The following is a 20,705-nucleotide window of genomic DNA, read 5'->3' on the forward strand; positions in this document are numbered from 1 at the left end:
AAATATATTAAACAAAAAAAATTGAAAGTTCAAAGTTGTTTAAATCAAAATAAATATTAAACAAATTGATGTAGAAGGTAGCTTGAGGAACAAAAGCTTGCTATACCCCTCCTCTTCGTCAATGAAAGAGTGAGCGGTAGAGTTACAAATATTATTAATAGAGGAGGGTTCAAATGCCTCTATTTTTTGTGCCTCCAACATATATGTCTCTATTTTTTAAAACTTTAATAACTCAAAATTTAAAATTTAAAAGTAAAAAAAAAAACCGTTAAATATGATCGTTATTTTCTCTATGTGCTCATAAAAAATTATCACATTTTAATTTTGTTTTTATATGAATCAATAAGTTCAAAAATCAACGTCTAGAAATCATCCGCATTAGTGTGTTTTTTACAAGCTCTTGATGACAATCAAAATAAAATTGAAATATTATAATTTTTTATACGTGCATAGATAAAATGATGTATATCATATCCAACTATTTTATTTTGACTTTTAAGTTTTAAATTTTGAATTATTAAAATTTTAAAAAATAGAGGCATAATGAAGGCACCAAGAAAAAAGGCATTTGAACCCCCCCCCCTCTTATTAATATATATAGTCTGTGTTGTTTATTAGTGATCGATGATGGCGTATGTTGTCTACTCCTTGTTTCTGCTAATCTCCCCAATATGCTCCCTCTCTATCTTCCCTTCCCTTACCCCTTCTAGCTCCTTACCACCACCTTCTCTTACTGCTATTTCTAATCACTCAGCCCCTCTCCCTCTTATGTCTCCCACTTAGCTACCACACCTTCCCTCTTCTACCTCAACCGTGCTCTGTTTTCTGAAGGGGATTGTGCAGGCTCCAAGCAAACCGACAGGGTGGACCACCATTTTTTTACTGTGCACCACTCTTGCATACCACTTCTATACCGTGGCGTAGCCAGGATTTGAGTCAGGAGTGGGCAAAAATCGGGTTCGAATATTTTTTTAAATGGGTTCGGATTCGAATCGCCTTCATAATTCTCTTTCCGCCTTCGTCCGCCTACCAAATTGCATTCTGCCTATCGAATCAGTTATAAAATTGCATGTGCATTGCCGAATTGAACAAAGATTTAAAAATACATTTTTTTCCTAATTAGATTAAACGACTCACAAACCATCTTTGAAATCTGAATTGACAATCGGTACTCCAAATTGAATCCAGAGGTAGGCAAAATTAAATTCAGGGGTAGGCAAGACCTATCGAAGAACTTAGTCAAAAGAAGAAAAAAAACTTCAAAAGTAGACAGCTGCCTACTCCTGTGCTACTGTGGTTCCGCCACTGCTTCTATAGATGGTTCACTAACGCCGGGTCTACGGAAGACATGCAGTGATAATAACGTTTTTGTTGCCACAATTACACGTACTACTTTCACTTTCACTGCATGAGCTACAGCTGGAGGTAAATAAAAATTATCTCAATAAAGTGACCCTACTATGTGTAAGGACACGTGTCTATGTTCAATCTTTCTTCAAGCTCATATAACAAGGACATCTTACACCTAAATTCAGCCTGTGCCATTAGGCCCATCTTAAGTATTTACATTTTTTGGGCCACGCTTGGGCTTCTATGGTGATCGAGATTTGGTTTTTGAATGTCTTCAATGTCTTTTTCTGACTTCCACACTGGCGGCTTTCTATTGGAATCTTTAGCGGTGACAGTTTCGGTCCGATTGATTATATTTTTGGTCCAGTTCAATTTTGTTTTAATTCAGTGTCTCTATTAGAACTTTTGAATGGTGACTGTTTCAGTCTGATTGATTATGTTTCCGGTTCTGTTTGATTCAGTGCCTTCTACGATGAAATCGGTCAGCAAGATAAATTTTTTGCACAAAGGAAACAATCAGTAGGCTCCTGTCATTTCTATCAAGCAAGGATGACTAAATTTGCGTCCATAGGATGCACATACTTTTGTGTATTTTTAGCTTGTTTCAGCTGTATGATTTTTAAAGACACTTGGTGTCTCATCTCATGTAACAGCTTCTCTGTAACTTTTTAAATGAATAAAATTATCTACGGGTTTTTCATACAAAAAAACAGAAGAAGGTAGCTCAAGAGAGCTACACTGATTGAGAAAAAAACCTTAGCTTAAAGTCAATTTGTTTTCTTCAACAGGAGTTGGAAATAAAAATGAGTAATGGGAATGAAAAAGTAACTTATTTAATTTGTTTCCAATTTTTTTTTATGAAATTATGGGTAGCCGAACAGACCCTCAAAGGCCAGCAATGCCAATTTCATGAAATTTTGGTGCAATTTTCGGTTCCACGGTTCTGAATCCTGCCTTTTAAGGGAGATGTCACTATATATCTACATTTATACAGTAAATTGGGGTTTGTCTTCATTAAAAAAAAAAAAAAAAAATTGGGGTTTTGTCATGTTGTTCAACTGACCCCATGGATATGGATTTTAGTGGCTGGTATGATTCATGGACTTCTTGGCATACGACTTCCAAAGTAGATTGGATTGTTCTTCTTTTCCCGATAAAGATAAACTGCGTGGGGATGCTTCCAACTTAATTGCATCCTAGTCAACTAAAAAGAAATTGCTTCCAATTCTCTTAAAAGATTTATATATATACCAATACACCACCGTGCATCGATAAGTTTGTTTAGCTAACACTATGGCTCTGCAGTTAGTTGCTCTAGTCGTGCTGCTCTTCATCTTGCCATTACTCTCTCTGTTAATACTCCACAGATTGAGTAATAAAGAATCAGTAATTCATAGAAAACCAAACCTACCGCCTGGACCGAACAAGCTGCCGATCGTAGGCAACCTACACCAGCTTGGGACGAGCATGCACCGATCTCTTCATCATCTCTCTCTGAAATATGGGCCCCTGATGTATCTCCAGCTCGGCCAGGTCCCAACTATTGTTGTATCCTCTGCTGCACTGGCAAAAGAGGTGGCGTAATTTCCTAGACAATTTTTTTGAAAAATAGCTAAATTTGATATACTTGGATCGAAATTCAATATTTCATTAGAACTTGTATGCTTCTAATTTCATTTTGAATTACCAAATTAGTTCAATTTCAGGCGTTAAACAGAAAAAAATAAAGGAACCCTTCTAAGTTTGTATGTGTAGCACTACAAAACTAGTGATTCTAGTTGTTTAAGAAAATTTTGGATGCCGAGTCTTCATCTCTGAGATAGAAATTGTATATAGTCATTATATATCAAACACCTTTTCTTTTTTAAAAAAACAATGGATTGAGGTGGGGGCCGGGGGGAAGCCTCCTGTAGGGAATTCAGGTAGGTTATACATATAATAATTCAATTCCGTTCATAATTTGTTCACTATCTGAAAATCAAAATTAATGTATAAAACTAATTCCAAGATAAATAGATTTTATCGCTAGACGTGCAGCTGATATCTTTGTCTAGTTGCAGGAGCAATCACTCTCTTCTCTTCCTTCTTCGTGTTAGATGTATGCATCAACAACAACAACTGCGTCTCTACTGATATCCACACAAACATGTTCGAAAACAGATTGTGAGTCGGAATGCTAGCGTCAACTGACAGTCCTCTCTTTCCTTTCTCTGTTTCTCTCTCTCGTCTTCTGTAAATGGTGCAAAAAAAATTGTAATGATCACTGCATATTTATAAAACATATGCACCGGTTCAGATGCACCATTTGATTGCACCACTTCAATCGGACTAATTCAGAGATACTTATCCAGAGATCGATAGTAGATCATCAGGCCCATAATATATTTAGCCCAATATCTTAGTTCATATTTAATTTATTAATCCGGCCTAAATCATTTTTAGCCTGTAGGACATTTCTTACACCTCCCACCTTTAAATACGCAAAAGGAACCTTCCATTCGAATTCTGAATCTACAAATTTCTATAAAGAGGGCATCGCCTTTTGCCACTAGACCAAAAAGCAGTTCTTCAAATTCAGTTTTAATATTGATTCTACAAGCATGACCTAAAAATTCAAATCAAGGTCATCAAACTGAGCAATGGTTGACCCAAAGCAGCATGCAAAAAAAGGTCCTGAATCCTGACTTTATGGTAATAGAACCTGAGACAAGGCTTTATCATTTCATCTTAATCCAACTTCTTAACAGGTATTTCGGACCCATGACTTGGAGACAAGTAGCAGGCCGTACCATGTGGCATGGGAGAAACTCTCGTATGGGAAAGCAGACGTGGCATTTGCAGTATATGGAGACTCATGGAGATATCTACGCAAGATTTGCATGATGGAGCTGCTGGGACCAAAGATGGTAGACTCATTTCAACTTGTGAGGCAAGAAGAGGTGGAGAGGACCATGAGAGCCATAGCTTCTAAGGCATCCATAAGTCCAGATGGTGTAGTGGATTTAACAGACGAGATTTATGCACTTTCAACCAATATAGTTTGCAGGTACAATATTGCATAGTTTTCAGAAATAAAATTGGGAAATGGTTGAATGCATGTTTCACTTTTAATTAGGATAATTATGTTTGCAAGTTACAACAATATATCTCACTATATATAACTGCCTTTAACTGTCTGGTTGATTGGTCAGTTGTATTGATTGGAGTTACCATGAAGCTCACACCATATGGACTGCCTAATTTATGCTGCAAGTTGTGTAGTGAAAGCATAGTATACCAGTCATTTTTTTATGGGAAGATACAAATTTTTTTATTCTGAAGGTTTTAATATCACGACGAGAGGGGAAGTGTTTTTCTGTATTAGGTGTTCAATGATTGGTATTGGATAAAACTGAGAGAAGCTTAAGAAGTATTTATTTACAACTTCTAGCAATTTCATATAAATGTTTTAACATGTGCTCCAAAGTAATTTTGAAAGATGCAGGTAATTAATCAGATATTATTTTAGAACAATTTTACAATTCAAGATTACATATTAGTATATTACATATTTTGCAAGTTTTCCTTGCTCTATGCAGGTTGGCTTTCGGGAGACTGTACCAGAATGTTGGAGAAAATTTCCATTGTATGTTGACGGAAGTACAAGAAAATTTTATGGCGTTCTTCTTTGCTGATTACTTGCCTATACTTGGATGGATCGATGTATTGACAGGGAAGCAAAGTAGACTGGAACATATATTTGTTAGGTTTGATCGGTTCTACCAAAAGATTATTGACGAACATATTGACAAAAACAAGAACAATCCTTGTGGTGAAGATTTTGTATATTCTTTACTGCGCTTACAACACGATGAAAAGAGAATTAACTTTGATCAAATAAAAGGTGTTCTTATGGTAAGCCCGCAATCCACATTTAAAAACGGCTTGCGTCTTTCCCCCCTTGGTTGACTTAACATTACGCAATATACTGTTACAGAACACTAAGTTGAATTCTATCTGTCATATTTTGCATATACCGACACAAGCCCTTTTGAAATTCCCCAAATATGTAATTAGTTTTTTTGAGAGCTCCAACTATTTATCATGTTAATATTATCCAAAATGAATAGGATTTTTGTTTGAGCCTATACAACGGGTTGTTTGAGCCATGAAATTAGTGTCCCTAAGAGTATATATGTGCATATATGTATAATTAACCGTGAACAACCATTTTATGCAGAATATTTTTGTTGCTGGAACGGACACATCTGCAGCAACTGTCGAATGGGCAATGACTGAACTAATCAGACATCCAGAGATACTAAAGAAGGTGCAAGATGAGGTAAGGGGCATTGTAGGAACAAAAGGAAAGGTCGAAGAAGGTGACACTGATCAGCTTCACTACCTCAAATGCATTGTGAAAGAGACAATGCGACTACATCCTGCATCTCCTATGCTAGTACCGAGAGAGACGACATCTCCTTTCAAGCTAGATCAATACGACATCCCCGCTAAAACGACTGTCTTAGTAAATGCATGGGCAATTGCAAGAGATCCTTGTTATTGGCTGTATCCAGATGAGTTCAAGCCAGATAGATTTATAAATGGGATGAATGATCCCAAAGGAGAAGAGTTCAATTTGATACCGTTTGGGGAGGGAAGAAGAATTTGTCCTGGAAAGAATTTCTCGAACAAAGCTGTTGAGCTCATACTTGCAAATTTGTTGTACTCTTTCGATTGGAGTTTGCCTAACGGGGTGACAAAGGAAAGTTTGGACATGAGTGAAGGCTTGGGTATTACTGTACAGAGAGTAGTTCCTCTCTGCCTAGTACCTGTAGTAGTGTACCAAATTAAGTAATTACTATTAATAGGGACAGTTGCTCTTAGAAATGACTTTGGCTGTTAGACCTAGAGAGAGTGACCTACCATAGTGTAAGGAAATGTAGCCTACAATGTCATATTGTGTTGCATACGTGTCCAAATATCAAGCTTTTTATAAAAGCATGACAAGGGGAAGTTCTTTTCCTATTTTCCCATGTATGAAATTGTACTGGGGTCTTTTATATACCACTTCCTGCATGTTATCCATCAGAAACAAAAATGGATACAAATTTAAGAAGATTATCAACAAGTTATAAACAATATTTGAATATCGTTTAAGGCACTAACCATAGCTTAACAAAATTTAGATATTGTTAAGGCAGTAACCAAAGCTACAGTCATAAAGTCTGCACCACGGTCCAAGAAATTTTGTAAAGAAAAACGACAAAATATCCTTGCTTTGTTTCTAGTATCGACAAGGCCACCCCCCGGCCTACGGGTCATGTAAGAACAAAAAAATAAAATAAAATAAATAAATAAATAAACAAGGCCACCCCAAATGCAGCAATGCTACAGCCTTGTAGTCTTCCTATAATCTTCAATAATATAGATCCTGTACATGTTCGACAACTCCTTAACCTTTAGGCCTTTTCAGTCACTTGTTTCAAACACCAATTTGTTAGTCCAAATTAAGATTTTCCCGTTTCGTCTCTTTTTGTCCACACAAATTTAATCTGTTTTGGCAATGCACTTATAGATAGAGTGTTTATGCACTTAAAGATTTTTAAATACAGTTTTGTTCATACATACAGAAGGTCATTGCATGCTACATGTATAGTATGCAGGTGCAAATACAAATTGTCAGATTTTAATACAAAAGTACATATACAATTTTACTATGAGTTGTTAATAGAATATTACATAAAATAAAACTGATTTATAACACATGTTCTAACTTATTGGTTTGTGCTCTTTATCACACTCGTCATGGGTTCAAATGGACCTTTTTCGGATTTGGGAGCAACTAGTGAAAATCCACATAGACAGCCACATAAGCCACCTTGATATCTGTGAACCTGTTTAAGCCTATAAAAGAGATTAGTTCCTTAAATTCATACAAATTCATACAAATCCTTAAAAATCAAATCACTTCAAGGGCTAAAGCGAACTTTAGTTTAGGCACTGTCTACAAGCTTGTAACAAAAAAAGAAGGATCAACAAGCCAGAGAACTATCATGTCCACAGTCCACCATCAGAAAGGACCAAGGTTTCACTTAATTGATCTTACATCAAAACCAACCCATAGTAGAGATTATTACACAACAACAACAAATATGAATACAGTTCCAATTATCTGGACTAAAGATCATGCAAGAAAGCCGACACGGATATTCAAGGAATATATTTATTACAAATAATACGATAAAAGGAGCTTCATAACCACAATTATCCTCAATAACATTCTGATTTAAAAGTAAAAATCAACATCAGAGTGACGAACTTCAACTGCAACAGCTCTGACAAAACGAATAAGGTTTTGCACATCCCATCCTCAAAACAATCCCAATTTAAATTTGTGAAAAGCATTTGAGCACATAAATCTTATTGGATTACAAAACAGAAGAGCTATTGCTGAGCTTCAGGTTCCTTCTTCTCCAAGTACCTATGAGAACAGAAATTGAATTTTATGGTAAAAGCTGTGAATAAATCAATGCAATTTATTTTCAGTGTAATACAACAGAGATGTAGTTCTCACATAAGGACTACAAATTTAATTTTTTTTTAGAATACATTGGATCCCACAAAATTGACCAAACTATTACCGAGTGGCACCTTTTTCTCAATTTTGTCACACATTTCTTTTAAATATGCCCAATTACCTCAAGTCACTCTGCTAATTTCTCACTCCCTCCAGTATTGTTCTAGCAACCTTTTCCTTTGAAGGATTACAGGCAGACAAAAGGTTTGGTTATTTTACGTAACATAGACATGTAGGATATTTCTCGTTTATGTCCATGAATAGGCTGATTTTCCATATTATGCAGGGATAAAATCATAAAATAGTAAGTTCACCAATCAAAAAGAAAACACTACCCTTGCGCACGAGCCCAGCGAGAGAGCTGATAGAGCTGGACGGATTCATTGGAAGCATGGCAAGCTAAAAGAAGATAGTTCCTTGGCTGCACCATCCAAGCAAACCTCATAAACAGCGCCGAATAAACACACATTGCTGTTTAGAAGATGACTGATTAATTCTGAGAACATAACCTTGGTATCGGATTTTCAGATATGTCAACTCTTGCACAAGATCACCAATATTCTAAAGAAAAGCAATCAAGGATACCAGCAGGTTTAGTCCATTTGCTTCCAGATTAGCAGTGGTGACAAACCGCTATTGTACTGAGGAAAGTGGTACTAGCAGTGTTGTTATTGGGTTATACCACAATGCTATTTCATCAAATAATTGGACATAAAGGACATATCATCCTACTAACCTAATATCTAAGTTAGTTAACCAAGGTTATTATATATCCAAATATATTACTAACCACCAGTCATGTTGCCAGAAATCATCTCAGGAGGCTTCTTTGTGTCCACCAAACCCTGAAGAAATTATCAGAAACCTCTTATTAGACTTCAAAAGTCAAATAGATATGCAAGGCAATTAAGGAAACAAAAGCAACAACGACAAATGGGGGATCAGCAAAGTGCAGCAATTAGATAGATACACAACTAAGCATTGAAAAGACAATGGCTAAGTCAGAAATGGCCTTTCAGTACAGCCCTTTTCCCATACACGTCCTTAAAGCTTCAAACTTTCTAATTAAGATAGGCCCTACAATTGAAGTTGATGGAAATTGGGATTTTCACCACATCAGCATACATGTCAAAGCAAAGTGAAATGATGTGTTATGGTGGGGAACTAACTTTGGTCTGCCCCGCTTTCATCCAATTTTTGGAAGTACTGGCATGGACAGTAACACAAAGTGTCCTTTAAACAGCCTTGACATGAAATACAACTATGAAATGATTGATAATTACAGGACAATCATTTGGTAAAATTCAAATTATGAGAAGAATGAACGTGTAAGAACAAACCGGCCATTTTGAAAATGGTGATATTAAGCACAATTTGTGTCTGATAATAATATCTTGCAGAAGTACACTAATTAGGTTATTATATTGTGTAGCAAAGGAGAGTATATGACCATACTCTTTTCCCAAATATACAAACAGTAAAGAAAAGCATAACATACTCGCCTTATTCTATTAACAAATTATTATTTATTACTAATTTTTGTTTCTTTCCTTCCTTTTGTCTTGTTTTGCAAAATTGTTAGCATTCTTCACAAATAGTGAAATCAGATTCAACTCCTCTTTGAAATGCATAACTTGTAGGTGCATGATCATATTTTGAATAAGCATAACTATTCAAAATAATGTGACTTCAATTCATCAGTTGTCCCCTAAAAAAATAGTATCCTGATGGTCAACTTGGGTCATTATTTATTATAGATACTAATTCGATGGACATACATCACCACCAAAATGAAATTGTTCCAAAGAAATAATAGTTTAAACTTACAGCAATTACGAATCCCCAATTAGCAACAGGACCCCAAAAATGGGTCGTTTTGGGCCCAACAGGACTGTTCAAGAAAGCTTTCAGTGCCGACATCTTCAATTACCTTGTGCTGAAGACCTAATATTTCACAAATAAAAGTCACAATTATTCTTTCAACTAAAAGGAAGGTATAAATCTTTAGGTCCTTGATAAAGAGCAACCACGCCTAATCATATTGGACAGTGCAAGATGTAAAGCTGTCAATCGTACATCATTTTGGTTTTGTTATTCTTATCTATATCTTATTCAGTAACACAGAGAAGGGTAAAGTTCCTTTCATTATACTGTATTGCTAAGGAGTACTATATCAATATCTTTATTCGGTAAGACGGAGGCACGGAGTATTGGTAAAGTTTTTTTCATTACTGCATTGGTAAGGATTAGGGTAGGCCTTTTACCTTTTCTTTTCAAAAGATTACATGGTAAAGGCAAAATTTGTTCTGCATCCAGTACTCAGGGTAACCGATAATTACTAAAACATATATATAACAGTATATATCAATATGATTTTATAACTTCAATGGTCCTCTTAGTAAACAGGTTCAGAAAATTTCCATACAATCGATGATGCTGATGGAGCAATCTAACTGACAAGAGCTTATATTCCAGATGATAGTGAGATTGATTTGGGTATAACCCAATATTATGATGTCTAGTTAGCTGTTAAGTATGCCTTATAAGGTAATGACATAAGCTGATGTATAACGTTTTGTCAGACTTAGATTGAATAAATTATTGTCATGTTGCAATTTCACAGTGAAATCATTTAGTCCTTCATATTTTGAATCCATCACACAATTTCTTTCTTCTTCATTTGAATGCAACGAGTTTCCACCTTACCAGATAACTACAACGGGTAAGGATAAAATTAATCTTCATAAATTAATAATTGCACAAAGATAAATTAAGAAATTATGCTATAAAACCCCTTCACCCACTAATTGAAAGAAAGCACTAGTATTAACGCCCCCCCACCCTCCAAATGGCAGATTGCAAGTGCTCATCAAGCACTTCCACCTTAACTACAATACGATTTAGTGCTTAATTAACAGTACAATCTGCGAAAATCAAACTTAAACCTAAACCTAACCAAAAGCGGGACTACTGGAAACCAAAACCAAAGATCAAGTGAGAATCGTGCAGGTAAATTGCTGGATAATGGTCCACAAAGAGAGTAGCACAGACAGAAAGCTTGAATTAGACGAAGGGGAGGAAAAGAGTGAAAAGTACCTGAAAAGAGCAAATAAACAGCGCTCGGCAGGAGAGTTGAAGCAACTCGTCTCGCAGAGAACTTGGCTCTTTGACGACGAGGAGATGGGGAGGCAGACGGGGAGAGAGAAAATTGAGGTGGATCGGATTTGTTTGTTCTTTTTTCTAATTTCTATTTCTATTTCTATTTCTATTCTTAGGGTCTGATCGGAACCCAGTATTCTCCCTTAAACTGGAAATAGAAATAGAATTCTTTCTTAATCACCTGATCAGAACGCTGAGACAAAAAAGAATAGAAAGGATTCGACTGGATTTGAGGAGCCCAAATCCTGCGAAGAAATCACGAGAGAAAGCAAGGTATTTGACGAGAATTCAATTAGCTGATGTGAAAGGTCTATTGTACCCTCGTATTTTCTGATCTGGAATTGAGTGTTGAGACGGAGTAGGGAAGAGAGACAAAGGTCGGGACGGAGGAGCAGTGAAGAAGTAAAAAATGGACGGAAGAGTAGTGGACAGGGAGATTGCAACGAGACCGACAATGAAAGAGTAGTAACAGGAGAGGGTTAAGGGTAGCTACGGAGAGGAAGAGAAAATGAGTCGAATGGGAGTGGCGCTGCTGGGACAGAAACTATTCAATGGCATAATCGTAAATAATATCAAATTTTTGACTATTTTGATTAATCTCAAATCAATTCTTATTTCTAATTTAATCATTCTAATCACTAAAATTCAATTTCAAATCATCTCTTTTCAACTCTATTATACTGAAATGAAGTGAACTTTTGTTATCCTCCTATTCCAATCAGAGTCCAATGACTCCAAGAATTCTTATCCTCTGAGGTATCTCAAACTTTGCGTGACTTTATGGAAAAATTCCAACCGTTTAAATATGTTCTACGCGAATCTCAAAGCACACATAATACTGACCCCTACATCACCCCGAATAGGCACCGGACATGTCGGTCACGCAAAAGTTGAGATATCTCAGAGGATACACACACAGCTCGAAAGTCCAAAGTAGTATTCGATTCCTTCGTTGTGGTCATCTCCAAAGCAAGGTATACTCTGAATATGATTTCATTATCATGACTGTTCATTATAGATCGACGGACGATGTAACTCTTGATCCACGCAGTCGACCAGATGTTCCCCGAATACATATCCGGTCTGATGCGAGTGAAGTTTGTATGAATCTTGATCGGAGTCGTTCGGCAACAAAGGATTAAAAGTGAATGATTAAAGCTTAAGGAGCGCTAAGGAACCGATGTTCGATTGTCTTAATCCGTGAATTTTGCTAAGGAAGCTAAAGAAAGGGATATGGGTGCCTTAAAGTCCGGGCAGAGGATTAAGATCCGGACAAAAGGAAGCTAAAGGAGGTGTTTTTAATCCGCGCTAAAGAACTGGTGTTCAATAGAATTAAGCAGCTAAAGAAGTTAAAGGAATCAGATTAAGCCTTAAGAAGGCTTAATCCTTTCCTTTGTTGTTGAACGACCCCAATGTGGATGGAATAAACAACTCAATCCTCTGCGGTAACTCAAGGTTTAAGTTTCTGAAAAACAATTTTTGATTGTCTAATCTGTGTACCACTCAAGGTTTAAGTTTCTGAAAAACAAATCTTGATTGTCTAATCTGTGTTGGTACGAACATCAAAGGTTCCTATAATGTACAGGTCGAATTAGTCTAAATTCTAATCGACGGTCGAGATCCTAAAATCAAACTGAGTTAATGTAGAGACAGACTCGACGTCCCCTGGTCAGAAGGGATCCGTATAGGGGTGTCAATGGGTACGGTACGGGTCGGGTGGAGACATTTTCATACCCATACCCATTAAAATTGATCTTACCCATACCCTACTCATACCCATTAAAAATTGATCTTACCCTACCTTACCCTTACCCGTTAATATTATCGGGTAACGAAACGGTAGCGGGTGAATAACGGATAATACTAGTATAATAATTAGTTTTATTATATTTTACAAATTAAACATCAAAAACTCATTCATTTTAACACATACATAATTGCATTTCTAATAAAAAATAAAATAAATGTGCAATCAATTCCAACTAAATTATTTTTTATAAAGAATAAAAATTCAAAAACACGAATATAAATTTAAGTGAGTTGAAAATTAAATTGAGTATACATTTAAGTGGGTTGAAAATTGTATTGAATATATATTTGGATTTTATAATTACCCTATAGGGTAACGGGTACGAAATAGGCATTACCCATACCCTTACCCATTTATTTAACGAAAAAAAATTCTTACCCATACCCATACCCAATAAGCTAACGGAAAAAAACCTTACCCATACCCGCCTTATCGAATACGATACGGGTCCGGTAAACGGCTAAAAAGGTACCATTGACACACCTAGATCCGTATCGTTTTTTTTTTTTTTTTTTAAAGTTTGATAGTGACTACTAAAATTGAATTAATATATCTGTTTACAACATCCATAGTGTCTGAAAAGATCAGAAAATAAAATCACACGAATTAATCAATTCCCCTTGCTTCAGGCCCCCTGATATCAAAACATGCCCTGCTCTTTGAGTTCCGCATGTCTTGAGGGGATCCATATTCTCTGTTGTACTCTATTTGTTTTTGCTGATTTAATTATCATTCAAATAGACAATATTTGATAAATCTATTTTACATGACAACAATAATGTATGGAAACTTGGTATTTACATACAACAATATATACTATATTCACACTAAATCTTGAAATTTAATCCTACTATCTTACCAAACAAGTACTTCTTAGCAAGGATTAAATGTTTAATCCTTCACCTCTTAAGGAGGTATGCTGAATGACCCATCTTATTGAATTACAAACATAAGATAGGAAGGCTATTACAGACTAGCAAACTATTGTTGAGCTTCAGGTTCCTTCTTCTCCAGGTACCTATCAGAAGAAAAGTTGGATTCGTGGTAATAAATATTGTGAATTTATTGACACAGCTTATTTACAGAATAATACAGAGATGTGGTTATCACACAAGGACTACAAATTTAAGCATACTTTGGATCCAAAAAAAATCTGACAGAACTATTATCCCGTGGCACATTTTTTCTCAATTTTGTCACACATTTCTTTTGAAAATATCCAAATTACCCCTAGTTAATCCACTACTTTCTCTCTATCTCCAGCATTGTTCTAGCAATATTTATTTTGACAGTTTATAGGTGGACCAATGATTTGGTTATTCTATGTAACATAGACACGTAGGATATTTCTCGTTTACAGAAGCATTGGCTGATTTTCCATATTTTGCAGGGATAAAAATGTAAGTTCTCCACACAAAAAGAAAATATTACCCATGAGCACGGGCCCAGCGGGAGAGCTGATAGAGCTGGACGGTTTCATTGGAAGCATGGAAAGATAAAAGAAAATAGTTCCTTGGCTTCACCATCCAAGCAAACCTCATAAAAAGCGCCGAATAAATGCACATTGCTGTTTAGAAGATCACTGATTAATTCTGAGACATAACCTTGGTATTGGACCTTTAGATATCTCAATTCTTGCACAAGATCACAAATATTCTAAGAAAAGCAATCAGGGATACTAGCGGGTTTAGTCAATTTTTTTCCAGTTTAGCAGTGGTGACAAATTGCTATCGTACTGAGGAAAGTGGTAGTGGTAGTGTTCTGTCAAAAAAAGTGGTACTGATAGTGTTGTTATTGGTTATTACCACAAGGCTAGTTTACCAAATAATTGGATATAAAGGACATATCATCCTACTAACCTAATATCTAAGTTAGTTAACAAATGCTATCATATATCCAAATATAATATTAACCAGCAGTCATGTTGCCAGAAATCATCTCAGGAGGCTTCTCAGAGTCTAAATACGCCTGAAAAAATTATCAGAAACCTCTTATTAGAATTCAAAACTCAAATAGATACACAAGGCAATGATTAAACAAAAGCAACAACCATACACGGGGGATCGTCAAAGTGCAGCAATTAGATAGATACACAACTAAGCATTGAAAAATGAAAAGGCAATGGCTAAGTTCAGAAATGGCCTTTCAGTACAACCATTTTCCTGTACAGGTCCTTAAAGCTTCAAAATTTCTAATTAATATAGGCACTACAAATTTCATCAATAAAGTTGATGGAAATTGAGACTGTCACCGCATCAGCATACATGTTTAAGCAAAGTGAAATGATGTGTTATGGTGGAAAATTAACTTTGGTCTGCACTATTTTCATCCAATTTTTGAATATAATGCCTTGGACAGTAACATGGAAGCTAACATGGGGCTGCAGTGTCCTTTAAAAAGCATTGACATGAATTCCAACCATGATGTGATTGATAATAACAGTACAGACATTTGGTAAAATTGAAAATATGGGAAACATGAAGATGTAAGAACAAACTGTCTATTTGGAAAATGGTAATATTAAGCACAAATTTGTATCTTGAAGAAGTACACTTAACTTGATATTGTATTGTATAGCAAAGGAGAGTATATAAGTATATAACCATACTCTTTTCCGAAATATACAAATAGCAAAGAAATGCATAATGTACTTACCTTATCCTATTGACAACTTATCTGTTTATACTTGCTATTTTTTGTTTCTTTCCTTCCTCTTATCTTGTTGTGCAGATTTGTTAGCATTCTTCAAAAATAATGAAATTATATTAAACTGGAAAAATAGGCTCTATTTGAAATGCACCTCAAGCTGTCCTACTAAAAAAAAAAGTATACATACAGTACCAAGGTTGGTGTGTTTTGAATTTACATATGAAGCATATGAAAATAGCATGATTATTTATTTTTTATCATGTTTTGAATATGCTAAACTATTCAAGAAATGTGTGACTACAATTCATGAATTGTCCCCTCAAAAAATAGATACCAATTTGATGAACATACATCACCACCAAAATGAAATTGTTCCAAAGAAATAATATTATGAACTTACAGCAACGATGAACCCACAATTTGCAACAGGTCCCCAGAAATGGGTTGTTTTGGGCCCAACAGGACTGTTCAAGAAATTTTTCAGTGCCAACATCTTCAATTAGTAGTATAAACCTAATATTTCACAAAGAAAAGTCACAATTAATCAATTATTCTTTCAACTAAAAAAAAAGTATAAATTTTAAGGTCCTTCAAAAGATCAACCATGCCTAGTCTAATCGGACGGTGCAAGATGTAAAGCTGTCAATCGTGCATCATTTTGACTTTATTATATTATCTATATCTTACTCAGTAACACAGAGAATTAGGGCTGTATAAAAAGCTCGCGACTCGTGAGTTACTCAAACTCAGCTCGGTAACGAACTCGCTAACAACTCGTTCGTTTAAAATTCGAGTTATTCTGACTCGAGTTGAGTAACTCGTGAGTTAAACGAGTTGAGTTTGAGTTGGACTGAACTCGCTCGTTACAACTCGTGACTCGTTTGATTGATGATTTTCTTCATAATTTTTGATCTATTTTATTTTCCCAACTAGATGTGACTGACTCAAGTTGACCCAATTCATTTCATTTAATCATTTTGTTGTGAATTGTTTGTTAATTCAATATTTACTTCTCATATTATTACATAACAACAATCATAAGTTCAAATGTTCAACATTTCAACACCTTAAACGAGTTGACTCACGAGTCACGAGCCAACTCGAGTTACTCGCGAGTTGAATTCGAGTCAGCGAGCCAGCTCGGCTCAATAATCTCAACTCGAGTCAACTCGACTCACTATCTTCCGAGTTGAATTCGAGTTGTCCATAACTCGAGCTAACTCGGCTCGTTAGCAGCCCTACAGAGAATGGAAAAAGCTCCTTTCATTACAGTATTGGTACGGATTACTCTATATATTATTCTTTTTTTTAGGGTTAGTGGTATCTCTATGTATTATTAAGACACAGTATGGATGGTAAAGTTTCTTTCATTATTTTTCTTTTCTTTTTTGCTTACAACTAGCCCCTAGGCAAATTACAACATTTACTCCTCACTCCCTAGTGAATTTTTTTTTTATAAACCATAATTAGAAAAAAGATTTTTACCAAACCAACATAATTACTTCTTCTTTTTTACAAAAACCATAAGGACTGAAATGTCATTTCGGTCCCGAAAATTTTATTTTGGGAACCGAAATGAAAATTCAGTCCCAGGTATTTTTACAATATTTCAACGTATTTTTTTTTCTCGAAACCTATGAAAACGGCTGCCATTTCGGTTCCAAAAAAAAAAATTTCGGGACCGAAATAGCATTTCGGTCCTTATAGTTTTTGTCAAAAAAATTGTAATCATGTTGGTTTGATAAATTTTTTTTTTCTAATTATGATTTATAAAAAAAATTCCTCCCTAGTCCCTACTATTCTCAGAGCCTATAAAAGAAGTTTGCAAAAATAAGAGAAAGGTATAATTTATTTTCAAAAGATTATAGGGTAATCAATAATTACGAAAAGGTCCTCTAAGTAAAAGATTATAGGGTAATCAATTCGGAAAATTATCATACAAAAATTAATTTGATGATGCTGATGGAGAAATCTAACTGACATGATAATATATATATTCTAGATGACAACTAGAATGATTTGGGTAGAACCCCATCTTATGATGTCTAATTAGCTGTTAATTATGCCTGATAAGGGATTGACATAAGCTGATGTATAAAGTTTTGTCAGATTTGATTGTAATTTTATAGTGAAATCATTAGTTTTTAATATTTTGAAGAGTAAAGCTAGTGTGTGCTATGCTCATTAAGAAGGTTTGGTAAATATAACTTCAAAAATCTATTAAATTGGATTCAAATAACGAATTCAAACTGTTGAAACCAATCTACTATTCGAGTAATGCGTGTATATGCAAAATTTTGAAATTTATTTTGTATAAAGTCAAACGGTAAAAAAAAAATATATAAAAGTTATTTTAATGTATTCATTTTTCATCTTTTTTTTTTGACCGATTAACTCTTTGACTCTTTGTACTATGTGAATTTGAAAAATTCAAAAATTTACCGACACACATTACTCGTGAAATAGATTAATTTTAACAAGTTAAATTTGTCGTTTGAAACTAATTCTTAATAAGCATAACACAAGCTAGTTCTCCTCATTAAATAGATCCAAAATAAAAGATTTGACATATTGCCTTATTTATTAATTTGCTAATGAAAATTACTACATAGGTAGGCAGCAAATTGACACCACTCAGCCACCAAAAATATACTCATCTAATAAAGTTCTATATTAGTACCAACTACCAACCACCAAACCTAACAAAAAGCGGGATTAGGAGAAACCAAAACCAAAGATCAAGTGAGAATCGTGCAGGTTAGTTGCTGGATAATGGTCAACAAAGAGAGAAGCGCGAACGGATAGCCTGAATTTAGACGAAAGGAGAGCAAAAGAGCGAAAATACCTGAAAAGAGCAAATGAACAGTGTCACGACCTCAATCTAAATGGGGGATGAAAGATCGCAATTTGGAACTGGCCACAAATCGGGATGAAGGAGAAAGAGATCTGGTCAATCGGACAAGCGCTTCAGTCAGCACCAATACTTTAAACTAATGGACCTCTTTGAATATTCTTTCCTTCCCATAAGTTCGGGTCACTTATGTAGAATTGGACCCACCGGCTGCAGTACTAACTGCAGAGCCAGTCGTTGAAGAGTAGAGTAGTTCAACCACCTCAGCATAAAATAATTTCAACCACTCAGCGTAAAATCTAGGCTAACTGATGTACCATCTTGGACAGGATTATAAATGGAATGAATAATTTTGAGTCGGAGTCTTCTTCGTGTTTACCTCAGTTTCCATTATCGCTTCCAGAAAAAAAAGAAAAGAAAGCTTGATAACCTCTCTTCTCGGATCAAAGTCGGATCCTTTAAACACGAAAGAAGACTTGGTTTTTACCAGTATTAATTTGTGTTGCTGATGTCTATTGCTCACCTCTCCGCCGTGGAATTGCCGACGAAATGGCGGTGCCAACGGTTGGCCGGTTGTTCGTCGAGCGGATGTGCGCCCATGACGGTGAACCCCACCCTGAGAAACCCAAACGCCTCCGATCCATCTGGCGTAAGCTCCAATATACATTTCTAGTAAAATTTGAAAATCGTTCTAAATTTTAGTAGTTTTAAAGAATACATTTTGTTGTTTGGAACTGAACTGTCAAAATCCGTTTAATGCTGTTCGTACTTTTAGTTATAGAAGCTACAGGTTTCTAATTAGTAACTGTAAGGATTCAATTGTGACTGTTCTTTCCGCCAACCATGTTACTGATCTACAAATACACTGTTATTTGAATTATCCTGTAAAGAAAACATCGTGTATGCTAAGTTAAGTTTGTGTTATTTAAGATACGGAGCTGAAGACAAGTATATAGCTTATGTCCATAGCCAAAGTCACATTAAGCTTATAAAAACAATAAGCTCTAAAGAGTTAGATTCAAGAAGACATAGAGTTGCACGGAAGTTCAATTCAATTTATTTCAACAAGGGCTCTTCTGAATCTGCTTATCTTGCTGCTGGTTCAGCTATCGAGGTCATAATTCTTAAACTTTATTTTTTATTTTCGCTCTTTCCTTTTTTGCATACATTTTATTTGTTTTGAGTTTATCAGTGTATTTGGTGAGGCCCATTACGTGAAGCCTCATTTGCCTGGATTACTGCTCAGAACTTAGTTAAACACAATTTACAACTAACAGATTAATGAAAACAGTAAAGTTGATGAATTGGTGCTAATGCTGGACCAAACTAGTAAAATAGCAGCAGCCTTCTCTATTAATGGAAATTGCAAATTGCGTTGGCATTCGACGTGGCAATTTCATTTCCAATTTCACCGCTGTGGAGTCCCCTCTTGTCATGACGCATCATTTACTTGGGTCAGAAATTTATTTAGCATTTCATCAAGTAGTTGTTCAGATCAAAATTTAGAATGTGATTGATTTCCTCATCAAATTGTCCGTCTAATTAAGACAAATCCTAGATTGATCATAGCTAATCCTAATGTTTTCAAAACTGTAGTCGAGAGGGCTGACGAGTTACGCATTGCTCGTCCATCACCATCTTTTGCCGAAGCATTGATTGCTGTCACTGAGCCAACGCACCATAGATACAAAGGTAAATAATTTGAGAAATATCGGGTTTTCACAGTAGGAGTAGCACTTTTAATTAGTAAATACCATTTGTTATTTAAAAAATCAGAGAAGTCAGTGACCAGAAAAATCAGAGGAGGAGGTAGCACTTTTAATTAGTAAATACCCTTTGTTGGTTAAATCTTCTTATTCTTTATAATTTTTTTAATTTGGCGCCATATTGCAACAATATGTAAAGTGGTTATGGAATATTGGGGATTAAGGTTGATTTCTCTCAGTTCTTAACTTTCAACTGCACATTACTTTATCTGCGGTAGGGATGACTGCAATCTGCACATTAGACTTAATCATCTTCTTTTGCCAGTCTTGTTGTGCTTTTATTGAAATAGTAAATAAATCAAATAATTATGGTTGACAACTCTTAAGGTGAGGCTTAGGGTCATACATGCTAACTGTTCCTATTCCTATTGTTTCAAATTTAGAAATTAGAATATTAGAATTTTAGGACCCAAATTGCAAAAGGACATAAATTAGATGGGTCTGCAGAGGAAAACAAATTTGAAGCAAAGCTGGACGAAGGAACCATTAGGCATTAGCAGTATATGAAAATGAATTGCTGATATCTGATACTTTTTATGTTTATTTTCTAAAATCAGGGAA

General features: G+C 35.3%; 3 protein-coding genes across 4 annotated transcripts; 1 reads left to right on the top strand and 2 right to left on the bottom strand.

The window, feature by feature from the left end:
* Positions 1–2,478: 2,478 nt before the first annotated feature.
* LOC144558066 (cytochrome P450 71A9-like) lies at positions 2,479–6,374 on the top strand. Its single transcript, XM_078306771.1, has 4 exons — positions 2,479–2,925; positions 4,098–4,396; positions 4,929–5,244; positions 5,570–6,374. Exons 1-4 carry the CDS (start codon positions 2,644–2,646, stop codon positions 6,185–6,187), a joined length of 1,515 nt encoding a protein of 504 aa, XP_078162897.1. The 5' UTR covers positions 2,479–2,643; the 3' UTR covers positions 6,188–6,374.
* Positions 6,375–7,541: 1,167 nt separating this feature from the next.
* LOC144558074 (mitochondrial pyruvate carrier 1) lies at positions 7,542–11,143 on the bottom strand. 2 transcript variants are annotated; one of them, XM_078306782.1, is made up of 5 exons: positions 11,006–11,143; positions 9,737–9,853; positions 8,700–8,754; positions 8,245–8,380; positions 7,542–7,813 (listed from the first exon to the last, which is right to left on the bottom strand). In XM_078306782.1, exons 2-5 carry the CDS (start codon positions 9,827–9,829, stop codon positions 7,777–7,779), a joined length of 321 nt encoding a protein of 106 aa, XP_078162908.1. In that variant the 5' UTR covers positions 9,830–9,853; positions 11,006–11,143; the 3' UTR covers positions 7,542–7,776. The 2 variants fall into 2 exon arrangements, with proteins under 2 accessions (XP_078162908.1, XP_078162909.1); XM_078306783.1 differs by lacking the exon at positions 7,542–7,813 and having other exon boundaries at positions 8,241–8,380.
* Positions 11,144–13,625: 2,482 nt separating this feature from the next.
* Positions 13,626–18,621, bottom strand: LOC144558075 (mitochondrial pyruvate carrier 1-like). The gene is made up of 5 exons (XM_078306784.1): positions 18,373–18,621; positions 15,928–16,040; positions 14,792–14,846; positions 14,310–14,445; positions 13,626–13,896 (listed from the first exon to the last, which is right to left on the bottom strand). Exons 2-5 carry the CDS (start codon positions 16,018–16,020, stop codon positions 13,860–13,862), a joined length of 321 nt encoding a protein of 106 aa, XP_078162910.1. The 5' UTR covers positions 16,021–16,040; positions 18,373–18,621; the 3' UTR covers positions 13,626–13,859.
* Positions 18,622–20,705: the final 2,084 nt, after the last annotated feature.

This window comes from Carex rostrata, chromosome 8, assembly GCF_964058835.1.
Source record: "Carex rostrata chromosome 8, lpCarRost1.2, whole genome shotgun sequence".
Taxonomy (NCBI): Eukaryota; Viridiplantae; Streptophyta; class Magnoliopsida; order Poales; family Cyperaceae; genus Carex; species Carex rostrata.